Source organism: Melanostigma gelatinosum, assembly GCF_949748355.1.
Source record: "Melanostigma gelatinosum genome assembly, chromosome: 10".
Lineage (NCBI taxonomy): Eukaryota > Metazoa > Chordata > Actinopteri > Perciformes > Zoarcidae > Melanostigma > Melanostigma gelatinosum.
Window position 1 is genome coordinate 5,268,664 of NC_136643.1, and position 15,818 is coordinate 5,284,481.

At 42.9% G+C, this 15,818-nt stretch overlaps 1 protein-coding gene across 2 annotated transcripts in view; it reads left to right on the forward strand.

Annotated features, from left to right (window-relative positions):
• Positions 1-1,575: 1,575 nt before the first annotated feature.
• The window catches only part of itgbl1 (integrin, beta-like 1), a 60,667-nt gene continuing 46,424 nt past the window's right edge, over positions 1,576-15,818 (forward strand). Inside the window, exons 1-2 of one of the 2 annotated variants that reach the window (XM_079277149.1) lie at positions 1,576-1,835; positions 9,260-9,458. In XM_079277149.1, coding sequence (XP_079133275.1) covers positions 1,749-1,835; positions 9,260-9,458 — 286 coding nt within the window. In that variant the 5' untranslated portion in view covers positions 1,576-1,748. Of the gene's footprint in view, positions 1,841-9,255; positions 9,459-15,818 lie in introns of both variants that reach the window. The other variant, XM_079277148.1, reaches the window with a different exon arrangement.

The following is a 15,818-nucleotide window of genomic DNA, read 5'->3' on the forward strand; positions in this document are numbered from 1 at the left end:
TTTTGATCATTTGGATTGTCTGTACTGTTTTTTATTCTGTTATTGTGTACACACCATGTCTGTTGCATGTCTGTCCCTCCAGGGAGAGGGATCCCTCCCTGCCAGCCTGATGTCTTCTGTGCATACCTTTTGATTGGAGCCCTCATAAATCATTGAGCTAAGTGCAGTGCTGTCAGGTCAACTCAGAGCAGTGTACCCTGTGGTATGAAAGGTGATGAAAGTTTCACTTCAGCCTGCTGTGTGTCGCTGACGTATAGCTGTATAGGCTTTTTCCCCCCTTGCTTTGGCCTGCGCTTGTATCCTGCATGCAGTTTGAATGCTGCCAGAGTACAGAATGTGCAGACCGTTGTCTGGAGGAAGCATTATATTAAAGGCAGGAGTCGCGTAAAAAAAATCATAGTAAACCAACTACTGTGGTCGTAAGGTGATTCTGAAGTGAGGTGACATGCTGTGTTTACCAGTCATGACAGTGTGTGGCCACTATTGTTTTCACCTTGTGAGTATTTGTGAGTCATCCAAATGAACTACCACTGAAGTGGTTTTGAGTACTTTGCCAGGTGTCTGTCTGTCTCTCTGTCTGTCACCATAGTGTCGTGATTTGTTCTCCTCTCATTTAAATAATGTGATGAAACATGTTTTTGCCCACTAGTTAGCCATGCCCCCGACCAGCAGGCGGGTGTTGGTTTGGTGGGGGACAATTGCCCTGATGATTTCAATGATATAACTACAAAATCTTAAGCGAAGACTTAATTTGCGAAGAAAGTTGCGCCTCAATTCAGGATTTTGCCCTCCGTTTCTGGTGAGCTGCGCCCCTACAATATATAAAATTGCTGACCAATGCTCTAATTCAGTCAGAGACACTTGGCTGGAGGACTGACCATTTAAGCTCCCGCAGTGCTTCATACATTGTTTACGGGTATGATCAAATGCAAGGTACTCCTCTGGCTCCACTGCTATTTCAGAAGACTCAAAGATTAGTACGGATTGGATGGCAGAGCCTTGACTGTCTCTGATTGGCAGACCAAAATTACATTTTTGTATTCAACGCATGCTTAAAATTAGAAATCTGTCAGATCGGAGTCGAAATGCATGTTAATATTTCTGCAGCATCATTTAGAGCCAAATCGATTCCATGTTTGACTCGTCATGGAAAGCACAGGTGTTGCTAAAAAGAATATTTTCCACCCAAGTGTCCCAGTCAGTTATGACCAATCTATGTGTGACAGTGAGCCAGCATGCACAATACCAGAACGCTGAACCCGGATCAGCCAAAATGGGATTCAGCCATCATTATGTCCATCATCCACACATGTGCTTTTCTTATCATGACGTCGAAATGCCTTCATAGGAACGGCCTTTTACAGCAAAAGGAAAGATAGACGCAAATGTGCAGCACCATAGAGAGATCATCTGGAAAAGGAAGGGGGTGAAACAAAGCATACAAAAACAGTCTGCTTCTAATTACATCTCAAACTGGTGACTTAACCTTTTTTATTTTGGCAGTTTTCCCCCGCTCTGGCTCCTGCCCAGGCCTGTGTCTGAGAGTCAAGACTAATCAAAGGCACTTGTATGGAGAGTGCTGTTGGCCTCTGAAGGGATTGAGCCAGTTCAGGGCCAGCCTGCTGCTCTTTCTCTCCTTCTCCGTCCCCTCTCTCACTCTCTCTCTTCCTGTCCTGTCCGTTTAAGGCGAGAAAGTTTGGGAAAATTCCTTCGAGCTACTTTGCTTCAGGTTGCTCTGGGATTTAAACATGCACACTGGGGTTTCGGTGCAGTCCATGTCGGTGCCATTGTTTCTGATTCTGCTCTCTGCCGTGGAGGACACTTTGTTACAATCGGTGAGGTGAGTTTCCACGCAGCTTTATTGTTCTGGTTTTTTTCTGATTTGTTTTGGGGAAATCAGAGCGAGAAGGAAGAGGGAGGCAAAGAGTGTTGCTGACAAAGACAACGTTTGGAGAGTGCAATGTGGGGAAGTTTATGAGTGCCTGTACATGTAGTTTGCCCTTCTTTATGCTGTTTTACTTGCCAATAATTCGGCATGCCAAGTCATGGGAGGGAAACTCTGCTTCTCCGTTTCCATCATTCAGCGTTTGAATAGCACTTTCTTCATCAACTTCAATTCATTTATTTTCATTCGGACACTGCTTATCGCAGCTTTCGTGACCTTTGGGTTTGGTGCACGAAGGTTTAGTGACATCTTGGCTGGAGCGAGGATTTTGTGTTTCCAAATCTTTTAATGAGCAAATATTTGTTGGAAAATCCAAAAACATCATACATGTTAACGCTTAGTAACCTTTTGAACTATCATTTGTTGTACTTTTTTTGGCCTTTTTAATAAAATCATGAATCATTCTGTTGGGAACTAAAGGAGCGTGTTTGGGTTATCAGCATTTAAGAAACTGAATTCTTGACATCAATAGAATTGTTGATGTATGTAACAATTATTAATGATTATTAATAACAACGGGGCACCACCCTGCGAACAGGGACCAATAACCAAACGATAAAACTAAGTCTCATAATTAGTAGTCACTCATAATGTCAATAGTCTGCATATGACTATACATTCAGTGACAGTGAAGGTTTTAAGTTCGAGCACAGGCTACTACATACAGTCTTATCAAATACATATGCACAAGTAATCACAGACGACTGCTCCTTAAAGTATAACAGAGTTTATTAAATCAAAATAATAAATGATCAAATCAATTAATATTGCAACCAACAAACATTATCATCCAATTTTATATGCCTAAACTAAAGAATGAATAAAATGGATGAGGGTGTATGTCTGTGTGTGTGTGTGTGTGTGTATGTGTGTGTGTGGGTCTGTGGGTGAAAAGGAAGGAGAGTCTTACAGCTACCGCTAAAGACTACAAAGATGGCGGCGTCGAGTGACGCGGGCCAAAAGGGGAGGGGCCTTAAGATACTACAGCTAAAAACTACAAAGATGGCGGAGTTGAGTGACGCGGGCCAAAATGGCAGTGAGACTGCTGTATGTAATCACGTGTGCCTGGGCAGCACGTGTGTTGTGAGGCGATCGTTTCAACGGGGTTTCCCCAGGGGCAGAGATAGAAAGAGAGCAAAGGTGGGGGTCATGAATCAAACGTCTGCGTGCGGTCCGCGTTGTAGTGAGAATGGGGAAGTTGGCCGTACCGTACACACCGTGCCGTTGTCGGTAGAACTGCCAGCAGTTATGTACGATAGCCGAGATTCCACACTTCACTCACAGAGCTGATTTAATGAGGAGAGAATACTACACGAAGTGTAATAAAACAAATGAAAAGAAATCAAATAAATTCCAAGCAAACAGTCATAGCAGTTCATAAATACAGCGGAGCTTCTCTGCTCTGTAATGATTGCGCACTACCTCAATATCACGCGACAGTAACTTAAACACACAAAAACACGGGAATATCAACATATAAATGAATGACCTGAATTAAACTTACGTTAATTTAAGCTAAGCTATGCCCAGATGCCAAGAATCTTACTTGTCGATGCGTCGTTGCAACGTTGAAGTGTGTTCGTGGCAACGTGGTCCGTTTCCTCGTCAGGAAGGGGGAGCAGGGGGAGCTTGCTTGCAACGCGGCTTTGCCGGCGCTGTGTTGTCGTGGCGTGAGCTCGCTCTGGAGCGAAACGCAGACGTGATCTAGCCTCGCTGCAGGGAGGGTGATCTAACTTCGGCTGACGGCGTGGTCCGTGCGTCTTACCGGGAATCGTCGGTGAAGGAGGGAGGCTTGGTCGTCTTTCCTTCGCCGGAATGTGTGCACCAAAAGAAAAAGAAGCAAAAAGCGGAGAACGGATCGCTGAAGCAGATACGTTATCGCGGGCGGAGTGGGCTCAGCGTGGAACACTGTCGTTTCGACCAGCGAAATGGCTTTGTGACCTGACAGGGTTTGAGGAGGGGAGAAGGGCCGTGGCTTCCTCGTGGCCAGCGTCGCGCTGGCGGGGAAGCTGGATCGTCTGTGGCCTGGACGGGGGGGTCCGGGCGAAGAGAGCGGTTGCGTGCTCCCTAACTCAACCGAGGTCGAAGGGAAAAAGCATTGAGGTGGGGGCTGCAGGTAGTTTTGTAGAACAGCTCCAGAACCACAGGGGTCCTGGAGTCTCTTGGCTCTCGGCCAATGAGATTGCAGCGGTGCATTCAGGTTACCATGGTTTTTTTTGGGGGGGGGGGGGGAATTTACACCCTAGTGTGAAATTCCTTTGCTCTTATCAAACTACAAATCAGGATGAAACCTTTGCTTGAAAAAGTGCAGGCCTGATTCTCTTTGTCCACAGCACATATTGAAGCCATTTGGTCAGACCCCAACAATTCACTGAAGCCGTTAAAGCCATGAAACTGATTTTATTTAATTGGAATCATGTGTGAAGAATGAAAACTGGCTAAAATGCGAAAAAAAAGAAGGCCTTTTACAGTAGAGGCTGAGTCAGCAGATCTGTAAATGTTGCCATATGATTCAAACTAATTTCGAATGCAGTTGGGGTGTTTTTTCTAAGCAGGTGCACCGTGCCTGTCTAGTGATTGCATTGTGTATATCACAGTGGAGCCTACAGTGCATAGCATTTGTTAGACAGCAGTGGCAAACCCATTTCCATCCTTACCACAGGAGGCGACAGCTCCTCAGAATCCAGGTGATTATAGTGTTTTCCTCGGTTTTAATTATGAATATCCAAACAGTTCCTACCTTGTTTGTTTACCAGGTATGTCGCCATAACAACCTGACAGCGGTAAAACGAGTAGGTGTGAAACACTCAATATGGAAGGTTATGTTTTGTAACCTCAGCTCTAAGAACACAGGCAAAGCGAGGGAGCTCCATGACACTTCCCATACGTATGCAATGCTCAATCCAATCGATGTCCGAAACATCAATCATTTCCTAGCGAGGCAAGATTAAGGTTGGAGAGCTCCACCTGTAAAACTAGGGTTACAATACCAACTCATTCTCAGCCCAATGCGTCAAACACAACAGCTAAGTCAGTGCTAATACGCTTCAAACTATGGCGCTCTACGTATCCCTCTAGCATCTGTTTTGGAAGTGACAGGGACAACGTGTCAATACAGCATAGTGTCTTTCCAAAATAAAAGTTGGGTTCAGGCAAGAAAATTAGGTTAAAGAAAGAAGCACGGTTGACGTTAACTTCACTTACAAATGAGTCACATGACTACTCACTCGAGTCACGTGACTAAAGAGATCAACTACTCACCTGACTGACAACTGAAGTGACAAAATGTCAAAGTCAGCTTTTAGTTTCACACAGGACATGGACAGCAGTCTCTGTTTAAAACATCCACCTCACCTCTCCGCCCGCTATGAATATCGCACTTTGAGAGACTTGTATCTATACACAGCCATTAAAAAACAAGATGCAAACCAATCAGTAGGCCTGCATGTGTGTATATATTTTTATCTTAAATTTCCTTAAAGTCACTCCAATGCCATTCGACTCTACCATCTACAAACAATAGCTAAAAATAAGGCTTATTAAATGTCTTTTAAAGTTAAACAAAAATTAGATGAGACAGTGGATAGGAAGAGCCTCCACCCTCAACAGTTATGTTGCATCCCAATTCCATTCCAGCCCTTTGCAGTGTGGCATTAACATCAAGAACCTCTGCTACGGTCTTTTTCACAAGGTTCCACGTAACATGCTGGAGCACACACAGGGCAGACACAAACAATGTAATGTTCTCCTTCTTTCCCAAGAGCTGCACTATCCTTGATGGAAAATAACACCTGTTGTTCTTTGGTACAGCAGCAAGAAACTGTTTGAGGGAAACCTCTTCAATGTGTTTAAATGGCTTCTTTGAGAAAGCCAGGGGCCCTACAGGAAGGAGTCTCTGCGGCTGTGTCTGATATCACTCACCACTCTCTATATAGCGGACCAATTTGTAGTGCTATCCCAATGTGTAGCGACAATTAGCATACTCCAGTAAGACTGAAAGTATCTCACAATGCATCGTGAAAATATTAGACAACGATGGTCACCAACAGAGTACTATTCATCATCATGCATTGCGCTGAGGGAAATATGGCAGATGGACGAAAGGAGGGAGGGCAGCGTGATTCAAACAAATCCATGAGTTGAGGCGCGAAATTAATAAATGTAATGCGAGCAGAGCGGTGCATCGTAACACAAACTTTATTTTCTGTTTATTCATTTGGGAAAATATGCTCATGGCCCCCAAATTGGCAACAGAAGCTCGGCCCGTTTTACTTCTTCCGTTGTTGTACCTTTCACAATAAAAGCCCGAGTATAGGGCTTTTATTTTATATTGTGAATATATGCTGCATCAATGTTTACCAGGTGGAACATACATTCACTCCGAGCATTGAGCTAAAAAGCAAGTCAACAAAATAGCTTGCAAAATGTATTTATTGCAACAAATACGTGCTGGTATTTATTATGCAGCGGCTGGTGATCCATACCAGCTGCTGGTGATCTGGCACATTTGAATTGCACAACAGTAATGACGGAATTAACGGTGCAGAGAAAATGACCAAAGTGTCAGAAAGTGTTTCTTTCATTTTGTCACGAGATAGTGGTGGGGAGTCGTGAATGAGTGAAGGATTTCTGACACAATCTGGGTGACTGACAGGCGCACAGCAGCCCTCTCCATTACCTTGCACTCAGTAGGAAGTATTTTGAGACCAGATGGAGGGCTACGAATGTCTTGCTTAAACATACGTGCCGGATAGAAAAAAGAGGTTGTCATGCACTCACCTGGTTCACCATGTTGTGGTGCAACCCTTACTTCTCCGGTGGCATCTTCAATTTGCCAATTAATTTGAAATAAGTGCTAAAAGCATGGTGGGGCAACGTAAAAATAGTGGATGACAGAGACAAGGGCAGTGAAAAAGAACACGATATTTACTGTGCGCAGTTTTATTTTCGTGTCCCAATTGAAAACGTATCATGCCCTCAACACTGGAATGAAAAAATAGTGTCCCTGGCATGTTGACTACTTTCTGCTAACAATCCCACAATGCAATGCTGTTGTAGATGAGAAAATCACCATTCTCATACTCAACACAATGACGACGAAAAATGTTGATTGGTAAGTGTCTAAAATCTCATTTTACTGCTCACTACTGAGTAAACTTCTTAGTGACTGCTGAAAGTCATCAGGGGAAAAGGCTCATCCTGATATACAGATGCATTCAAAATTCAATCGGCTGCTGAGCAGAGGAACGCGGTCAAGCCCAAAAAGACCATGTGAAATGGAAGTTGTATAACCTCCCCATGACACATGGAACACCCACATTCTTTATTTAATTTCAATGGGAGGGTTAGGAACACTTGATCTGTTTGAAATGTGTCTACTTCTCCCAAACTGCACAGTTTTGCGAGGGCAGGATTAGAAAAAGAATGTCAGACAGCATCCAAATGAAACAAATCTCACAAGGAGTTCCCGTAGAGTAAAAGCAAAGCCCATGCACCAGCTGCTGGAGTTTGATGAATGTGAAGCTGTTTCTGTCTGATTTGATTTCTTTGATTTATTAGCTTAAAGGAATACTACACCCACAAAATGACTGTTTGTACATCAATTACTCACTGTGTGTTACCTTGGAGGAGAAAACTTAGTTTGTTCCTTCATTTCTCTCAAAGTTTTTGCATTCAGTCCAACGAAAGTGACGTAATATGGAGGTTATTGGAACTTACGTCGCATAATAATGAGTATAATGGATGAGCAAATAAATCTGCATAGTCTGGTTGGTACGGGTCGAATGGTCAAACAAACAGGACTTTTACCCAGGAGACAGCTGTTCGTATCCTGTGTGAAACCGTAAGCAAACATTGACTCTGGGCTTGTTGCGCAACGTTGCTATTTACGTAACATTTTGTTGCTTCATAATTATTCCAAGAATAACCATTGTCTTTTTTCTAACCTAACCAAGTAGTTTTGTTGCCTAAACCCTAACCAACCGTTTCACAAAGTTAAACCTGTGTCAGTGTGTGTTTCTGCAAGCGTGATACAAGGTTGATGTGAAACATTTTCATGAGAATTCAGTTCTTTGATTCTTCGTTCAAAGTGGAGGCATGAGAGGGAGACAGAAAGTTCAAACAACATTTTATTCAAGGTGACAAAGGGTGAGTAATATACAAATGGTCATTTTCTGGGTGAATAATTCCTTTAATCCTTCACATTCTGTTTTGTGTGTGTGTTTCCAAGATGTTTGTTTTTTCTTTATGTAGATCCAAACATGTCTTCTGAGGAGTTACACTCTTCCCACTATTCTTCATCTCAGACTTTTTTCCTCCATGATGTTGCAGTTGAAATACCAACAAATGGAAGGAAAATCAATTTCATGTTATGCTCAAGTTATGATACAGGTGACAAAAAAAGAAACAGTGAAGCAATGAAACTGGTTTCACCATTTGTCACAAGTTCCCATCAGTAGGTGACGTGATCACACCTGAGGCAGAGAGGACAGTACAAGTGCTCCTGCCTGAAAAGGACACGCCCCCCCTCAGGTGCAATGGCCCAATCCCAATGTCCCCCCTAAAGCCTTAAACTCTGAACCCTCAGGGACTTACTGACGTGAATGAAAATAAATGATTGATGAACGAACAAAGTGTATAGAACACACTATGATGCTATGATTCACATTCCCGCAAAGTCCGTGAGGGTTTAGGGCTGTCCCACTGTCAAACCTCAATATCTTCCCGAAATGTGCAGCACATGAGTGTAGCAACTGGCTTGAGTAAAGCAAAGTCTCGAAAGCGTTTGTCAAACTCTGACAGACACTTGTCAATCTGCTCTGTGTAGCGCGCAATGTCAAGTTACGCACATGCCTTCCGCTGAGTCTCCAGTTCTGACGCGAGGTTTTGGAAGTTTCCCAAATCATGGCGCGACAGCTTTAGCTTCTTTAGTAGAAATAAATTGGAAGGCTAACGAATTAGGTTGACCGCGCATACCTGGTGACCCATGTGTTAGAAAATCAAGTGGCAAATGCCATGCGGACATCTAATTTTTTTTTAATGGCATGCGATCTACCCGCACTACTTCCGCGATCGACGTATTGGGCACCCCTGCATTAGATAGATGACTGTTCGTATCCATCATATGATTACTTTACCCACCAAATATCCTCAACAGATCCCTTGGGATGTTTAAAGGTAGACATGTCTGAGCAAAGGTGTTTTCGCTCAGATGTGGTCGTATTTCAAACGGGCACAGATGGCTTTACACTTGATCCTTGACCTCCATAGTTTTCAAAGCTGGATAACAACTGACCTCTCTTTTTCCCCAGCCAGGTGGGTGGTGTGTGTAAGCTGTCCACAGAATCGTCTCTGCGCCGCTGCCGCACACCCGATGGCAGGATCTGCAGCGGGAGGGGCAACTGCGACTGCGGCATCTGCACCTGCTTGGCCACGGAGCCAGGGAAGTTCTACGGTCCGCGCTGCCAGTGCCACGACTGGGTCTGCGCCTCGCACAATGGGAAAACGTGCAACGGTGGGTACAGTGACGCACTGACACGTGAGACAACCTGCTGGTTTCAGTGTAAAAGCGAGGAAGCAAATTTGTCACAGCACGGTTTTATTCTCATATATTGTCTAATAAAAGTTTGACATTCCAAGCGCCATGGGAAGTAGTGTGCAGGCACATGGCTCCACATGTTTTAGTATTTAGGTTGGGTTGTTAGATGGGTCAGTAATTGATGCAGCAGAGCTCGGCCCAGTTCCAATCGGGCTCCTATACTTTCCCCAGTTTCCCAGTTTGTAGTCGAAATCACAGCTGAATGAAGCACCCTTCTTCAAGGGGTAGTTTGTAAATACAGCAGCAAGCTTTGAGACAAACTGCCCTCTCTCCAGCAATGAAACAATAAATCCCAGAATCAGAACCGGAAATACTGTATTGATCATCGGAGCTAAATTTGGTAGTAGTTGCTCCCATTCTAGAATGAAAACATCTGACATAGAGAAATTATGAGAAAATATCAATAAGAAATGGTAAAATATGTGCATTATTCTACAATATAAATACATATGGAAAATGTGGAAGAAATGTAAAATATGCATACTAGCACAATATGCAAATAATAATGCTAAGATTAGGTGTAGTATAAATAAATGTGAATATTAGTTTAAATGCACCGTGCAGACTTGCATATTGCAGCAACAGACTATCACCATGAAAATAATTAGGAACTTGGTTGGCCAGTTGTATTGTATTACTTAACTTGACAAAGTGCATTGAGCATGCTGGACGTCATCAGATGAGCTAATACATTAGCAATAGTGAAACTAATGCAGTCTAACACTACAGCCCTGCAGTAACGCTTACCTTCATGAAGGTCACAGTGATCAGTTTTGTTGAAAATTATTTTGGTTGAATCAACTTTATGGTCATTTTTTAGAGGCAGCGGTCTATGGTGCCCTTTTGTTGAGGCTGCTATAATCAATATTTGTTACCCTAACCATGAATCGACTACAGGTAATGTGAAAGGGGATAGATCGTGGTGACAAACGCTCAGAGAATTATCTTCTGACCCTGCACTTGCCTCTGCTTTACAGAGCGGAGTGAGTGAAAATTAGTCATTTTAAAAATCATTTGACAGAGGCGTTAAATGTCCTTTTGGGACCTGTAGTTTGTTCAATAATATCACATTATTTTGAGAGGTTGTGTTTACTTTCTCGAATATTTAGTCTACCTTCATTAATATAAATGTGTCTAACAAACCCAAAGAAACACCTGTCAGTACAATCTAACACCACCACAAAGTACTGCCTCTGAGCAAACACTGAAACAACATTATAACTACCGCAAGGCTGGGATTCGTTGCAGGGCAGTTGTATTAGACTTTGAGTGTGTGTGTGTCTGTATGTGTGTGTGTGTGTGTGTGTGTGTGTGTGTGTGTGTGTGTGTGTGTGTGTGTGTGTGTGTGTGTGTGTGTGTGTGTGTGTGTGTGTGTAGGTGTGTGTGCACGTGATGGGGTAGAGAGATTTATTTGGGCAAACAAGTCAGCCGCTGTTAAGGAGCTGATTATGGTTCAGCAAGTCTAAAGCGAGGAGGCCCACGCGTCAGCCTCATAATGGGGCCTCACTCACTGGGACACAGACTGCAAATGGATTACCAACAGTGGACTGTCATGCTGGTCAAACCAAGTGTGGTCTTCTGTTTCTGGTAATTAAAAAAAAACAAAAAAGAAATTGCAAATTTACTTTCAAGGTCTTTCCCCAGAATATTACTGCAAATGTGCTTTTTAATTCGTTTTTAAAGAAATTGCCAAGAGGGGACTTGCATCTTTGAGTGATGTCTACCTATCAAAGAGCGGACTTCCACATCCTGCAGTGGAACTGCCTGTACCCTTTTTAGCAGCGGAACAATTATATGCGCACGCAAATTAGCAAATGATGCATTTCCAAAAAAGAAAAAAAAAATTCCATGTGCATGAAGGGCCCAGCAATAATCTTCAAAGTATATTGAGAATAATACACACATCCCCACCCCCACCTCAGTTGCTCAATGGCCCATGCAGCATGCATGCTGTCTGAGATCAGCAGCCAATTTCTCCCCCTGCGGCTCCCTTATCTCTGCCTCTCACTGCTGCCCACTGATAAGATCCAATCGATTTTTTTTCTCCTTATAGCGATAAACTGTGTGTGTATTTTTTTTCCTTTTCAGAAACATTGTCTTTCCTGTTCTTTTACCTCGGATGGCATTCATTCGACTAATTCAGATCCTCCTGATCAGAGCAACAATCCTTTTTGTGGGGAGTTTACATGGTCTTTACATTTTTGTTGTGCAGGTTTTCCATGTCAACAGACATCCAAATCAAGTGAACTGGAGGCTCTACATTTATATACTCTGCTTACATAGGATGAACAAAAGTTAACCGCCCAGGGTGCTCTTTAGCAATGCATGCTGGAACGGAGGCATTATAGAAGCAGTTCATATCCTGAAATGTCCTTCTGATTAGAGGAGAATGAATAGCTGTCCTTGTCGTTTAATTCAGAGCAAAAAGAGTCTATTATGTTCCTGTTACATATGCATCACATTCTTCACCACACAATAACAGATACAGACACACTCCTCAGTTGTTTTGTTTCTTTCTTTTACTTACATTGTATTTTATACTGTATAAACATAGTACAATGATATGCTTTTTGTGATCCATCGGCAGAAAAAAATGCCTATACTGTCACACAATACATGTACCATGGAACATTCCATGATAAGGCTAAAAATACATAAATTCTATCACAACATAATAGACCTATTATGGCCTGGAGTGGATTTCCAAGGATGCGCACAAAGCAGTGATGCTGTCGCTCACACATTCTTTTCCTCCCGCTGATGCATCCCACATTGTAGCAGAGCGACGGGATGACGACCTGGAATAACATCTGTTCGCCAAATGTGCAAAAAAACCCCTGTAATTTCACCCTACTGATTGTTTTCGACAGTGTTTAAACCTTCCTGTTCCGTCTCCCATTATTTTTTTGTCTAAGGAGCAGTACATGAGAAACGTAATCTTTGGTTATTTTCATAGTTTTCTGGAGTAAATCATCTGTTTTCAAAGATGAGGGTCAACGTGGCAATGTTTCCATTCTCTCTTTCACAGCCCTCCCTCTTTTGTTGGCCACGTAAAATCTCCCTCTCTCTCTCCCCCTCTCTGTGTGTCTGCGGTGTCCTCTAGTGTGTGTGTTCAGACAGGCTGTGCTTCTCTGAAATTCATGGTCTTTTCTCATAGTCAGAATCACAGCAGGTGTTCCAGGGCGCTGCAGGCTAGCATTGTCTCAATGAAGAAACACTGTATTATCAACTTGTTAGTAATTACTGTTGCAATATTGAACAGCATTAGACTATTATATCAAGACTGATGTGAGCAACCCAGTCATCAGAAACAATGTTGGCATTGGAGGTTTCTGTAAACGAGATGCGTTTAACCTGGATGTTTCTGAACCAAAATACGTCTTGTGAATGTGTTTTAGATCAGCCTCGTATCGTGCTTGCAGAAACGCACAATGTCACGTGGTTAACGTTTGTTAGGTTTCGGCAACAAGACTAGTTCAGGTTCATAAACATAACGAACAACCGTAACTATACCGTAAATACATAAAAAAGCGGACCTTCTTACATAAGGTTGACTTATAATAGCGGCTTCTCACTTCAACACTTGCTCTGATCTAATCCAAAAAATACATTCAACGTATCTGTGGTTTAGCAGAAACTATTTTCTCCTGGCGACTGAGCTGCAGTGAGCAACCACCTTTGAGTTTAATCTCCAATCGGAACAGAACATCTCTTTTATTTGAATTGTTACCAATCAGAGAGTCAGAGTTGATACAGCAACACCTAACAGCACATGCAATGTTTGATCAAACACGGGTCACCAGTGCGCTCTCCAAACGGCGGATGGAGGCAGAAAGCCGTGCACTGTCAGCCTGCAATCCAGAACCATCTGTAACGTCATGATTTCTGCAGACTTTACCATAAGCGTATCCTTCTCGCCCTATCTCAAAGGGGCAGTTGACATATGAAGACATGAGAGTGAAAAACCCCTTTCCTCCCTGATGGATGTTTGTTTTAAGGGTTCTTTAAGAACATATATTAGCCTCTCTCTCAGGCTCAGAGCGTCTGCTCTTTTCCTGGCTCAGCCCCCAGCCCCCCCCCCCCTCCCTGCCATAGCCAAAAATGATCCCACCCAAGGGGGTTTTATGTCAGCAGTGCATAAGAAGTCAGCTTGTCCAAATCAAACTCCTCCAGATGCACTTTCCAACAGCACTACATTAGCTTAAGATGTTGCTTCCAATATGCATACATTATAGACAGATGAGAGAAACTAATCATGGGAGAACAGGTCTCTAATGGCAGTCTATCCAAAATGACTAAAAGGTTTAATCCACATTTCTGTTGATTTCCCAAAGAGAGAGGGAAAAGAGAACAGCGACCCAAAGAGGAATGCAGTCCATTACAGTCCATTAAATTGTTCATCTCTGGATTTTTTATTTTATTTGCTCATGCATATTTTTATGTGCTTTCACTTGGATGTTCTGAGCTGTGCTATGCAATGTGTGCTCGTGTGGTGAGTCACCTAATGATTCCAGCGTGGGCTGCGACAAGAGAAAAGCCACTCAAGTCTATCCAAGTCCACTAGAAAAAGGCCGTTTTTGATCGGGGACTAATTTCACTACTTCCAAAGACCTCTTACTGTAGGAACAAGTGTTTCTCCACTGCTGTTATCATGCCTGAGGAAGGTTCAAAAAAGAGAATTGTAGAAAAAACTAAAAAAGGAAGGATGAGAAGCAGGTGCTTGTCGCGAGGGCGGCGCACACAGAGAATGAGCTATTACCTGGGACAGGTGTCTCCTAGATCGTTTCCCACAGAACACGAACTGACGTGCCGTCGCTTCGCACTCCGCCACCCACAGGGAGAGGAAAGCAAGGAGGGATAATCACTCACCGAAATGAGTATCATGTTATGGAGAACATGATCTAAACAAAGTGAGGGTTGGGGCGGGGGGAGTGGGGGATGCAATTTGAAGAGGCAATATGTAATGTATGTCTTGCATTATTGCGTTGCTTATAATTGAAAGTGCACTGAAATCGTATAAGCCCGAGATTGCCTCAAACGTAAGTGATAGAAGTGTTCTCCGCTCACAGTGAGGGAATTCGTTTTTTGTTACATAACCGGAAATCATTCGAGGATTGTTGGATTATGATGTTGCACACGACCCCATTTCCTTGTTTATCTCCCTCTCGATATTATACACATTTTTTTAAATCTGAAACAGGGACATGATAGATTCTGAAATTAGCCTGCTGAGTGAGTCACCAGTCAGCAGTTAATCATGGTAACACCACATCATCACCTATTACTGGCACAGATGCACCCTCTCTCTCCCCCCGACCGCCATGGGATGTATCTGGTCCCGATCATCGGGGGCCCTGATCTGCACACGTGTCTCATTTACATATATTCTGTATAGAATTGTGCAGGAATTGTGTTTTTGTAGGCCAACCCCCGGAAGTTAGCATCACACTGGTTCCCTCGACAAAAATCCAATGGGAGTTTTCCATTTGATTTTGAATTACTGCAGGAAAGAAAACTCTCTGGCAAAAAAACCACTTATGGTGCTTGCATATTTTCTTCAGCCAGATACTCTTCACAAATGAACGCCACTTTTTGAATTTTTGAAGCGTGAATGCAATCGGCAGAAGTAACGGGCCAACGTAAGCCACAAACTAAACATGAGCGTGAGTACACACAACGAGGCCATGAAGGCGGACTCGTCGGAGATATGATGTTTAGTTTCATTTAGCCACTTGTAATCAACCACTTTTAAAGACATTTAAAAGCGAGAGGCGTATTTACTGATGCATTTATATTGTCGAACAAAATCTCTTTCAACCGCAGACCAAAATACATCTCTGAAAAATCTATTGACTTTAAGATGAGGGAACCTGGATCTTGCAAAAATGTCTCTTTCCAGGTTTTTAAAAAAAAAGTTCACGCAACTGTACTGCTACTTCTGTTTTGTGCTCGGCTACCGCCTTTTGCACCAATAAAAAAGGAAAAGAAATATCAGCCTGTGCTGAATTTGTATTTAAAAATCAAACAATAACCACAAAGCAATAAAAACAGTTAATGTGCAATGGCTGTCGTCTTCAGTAGATGTTTTTTCTAACGTGCCAAGGATTCAAGAATCACTTATTACTGAAGAAACTACAAGTTCTGGTGTGTTTCAAGATGCGAAAGTTCATTTTCCTCAACATCATATTGTCTCTGTGGTGCAGAAGCGCACTTTCCATATTCTTCTCTCCCTTGAACCCGTTCCCAAGTGTCCCCTGAGACGTATCGATAATGAGA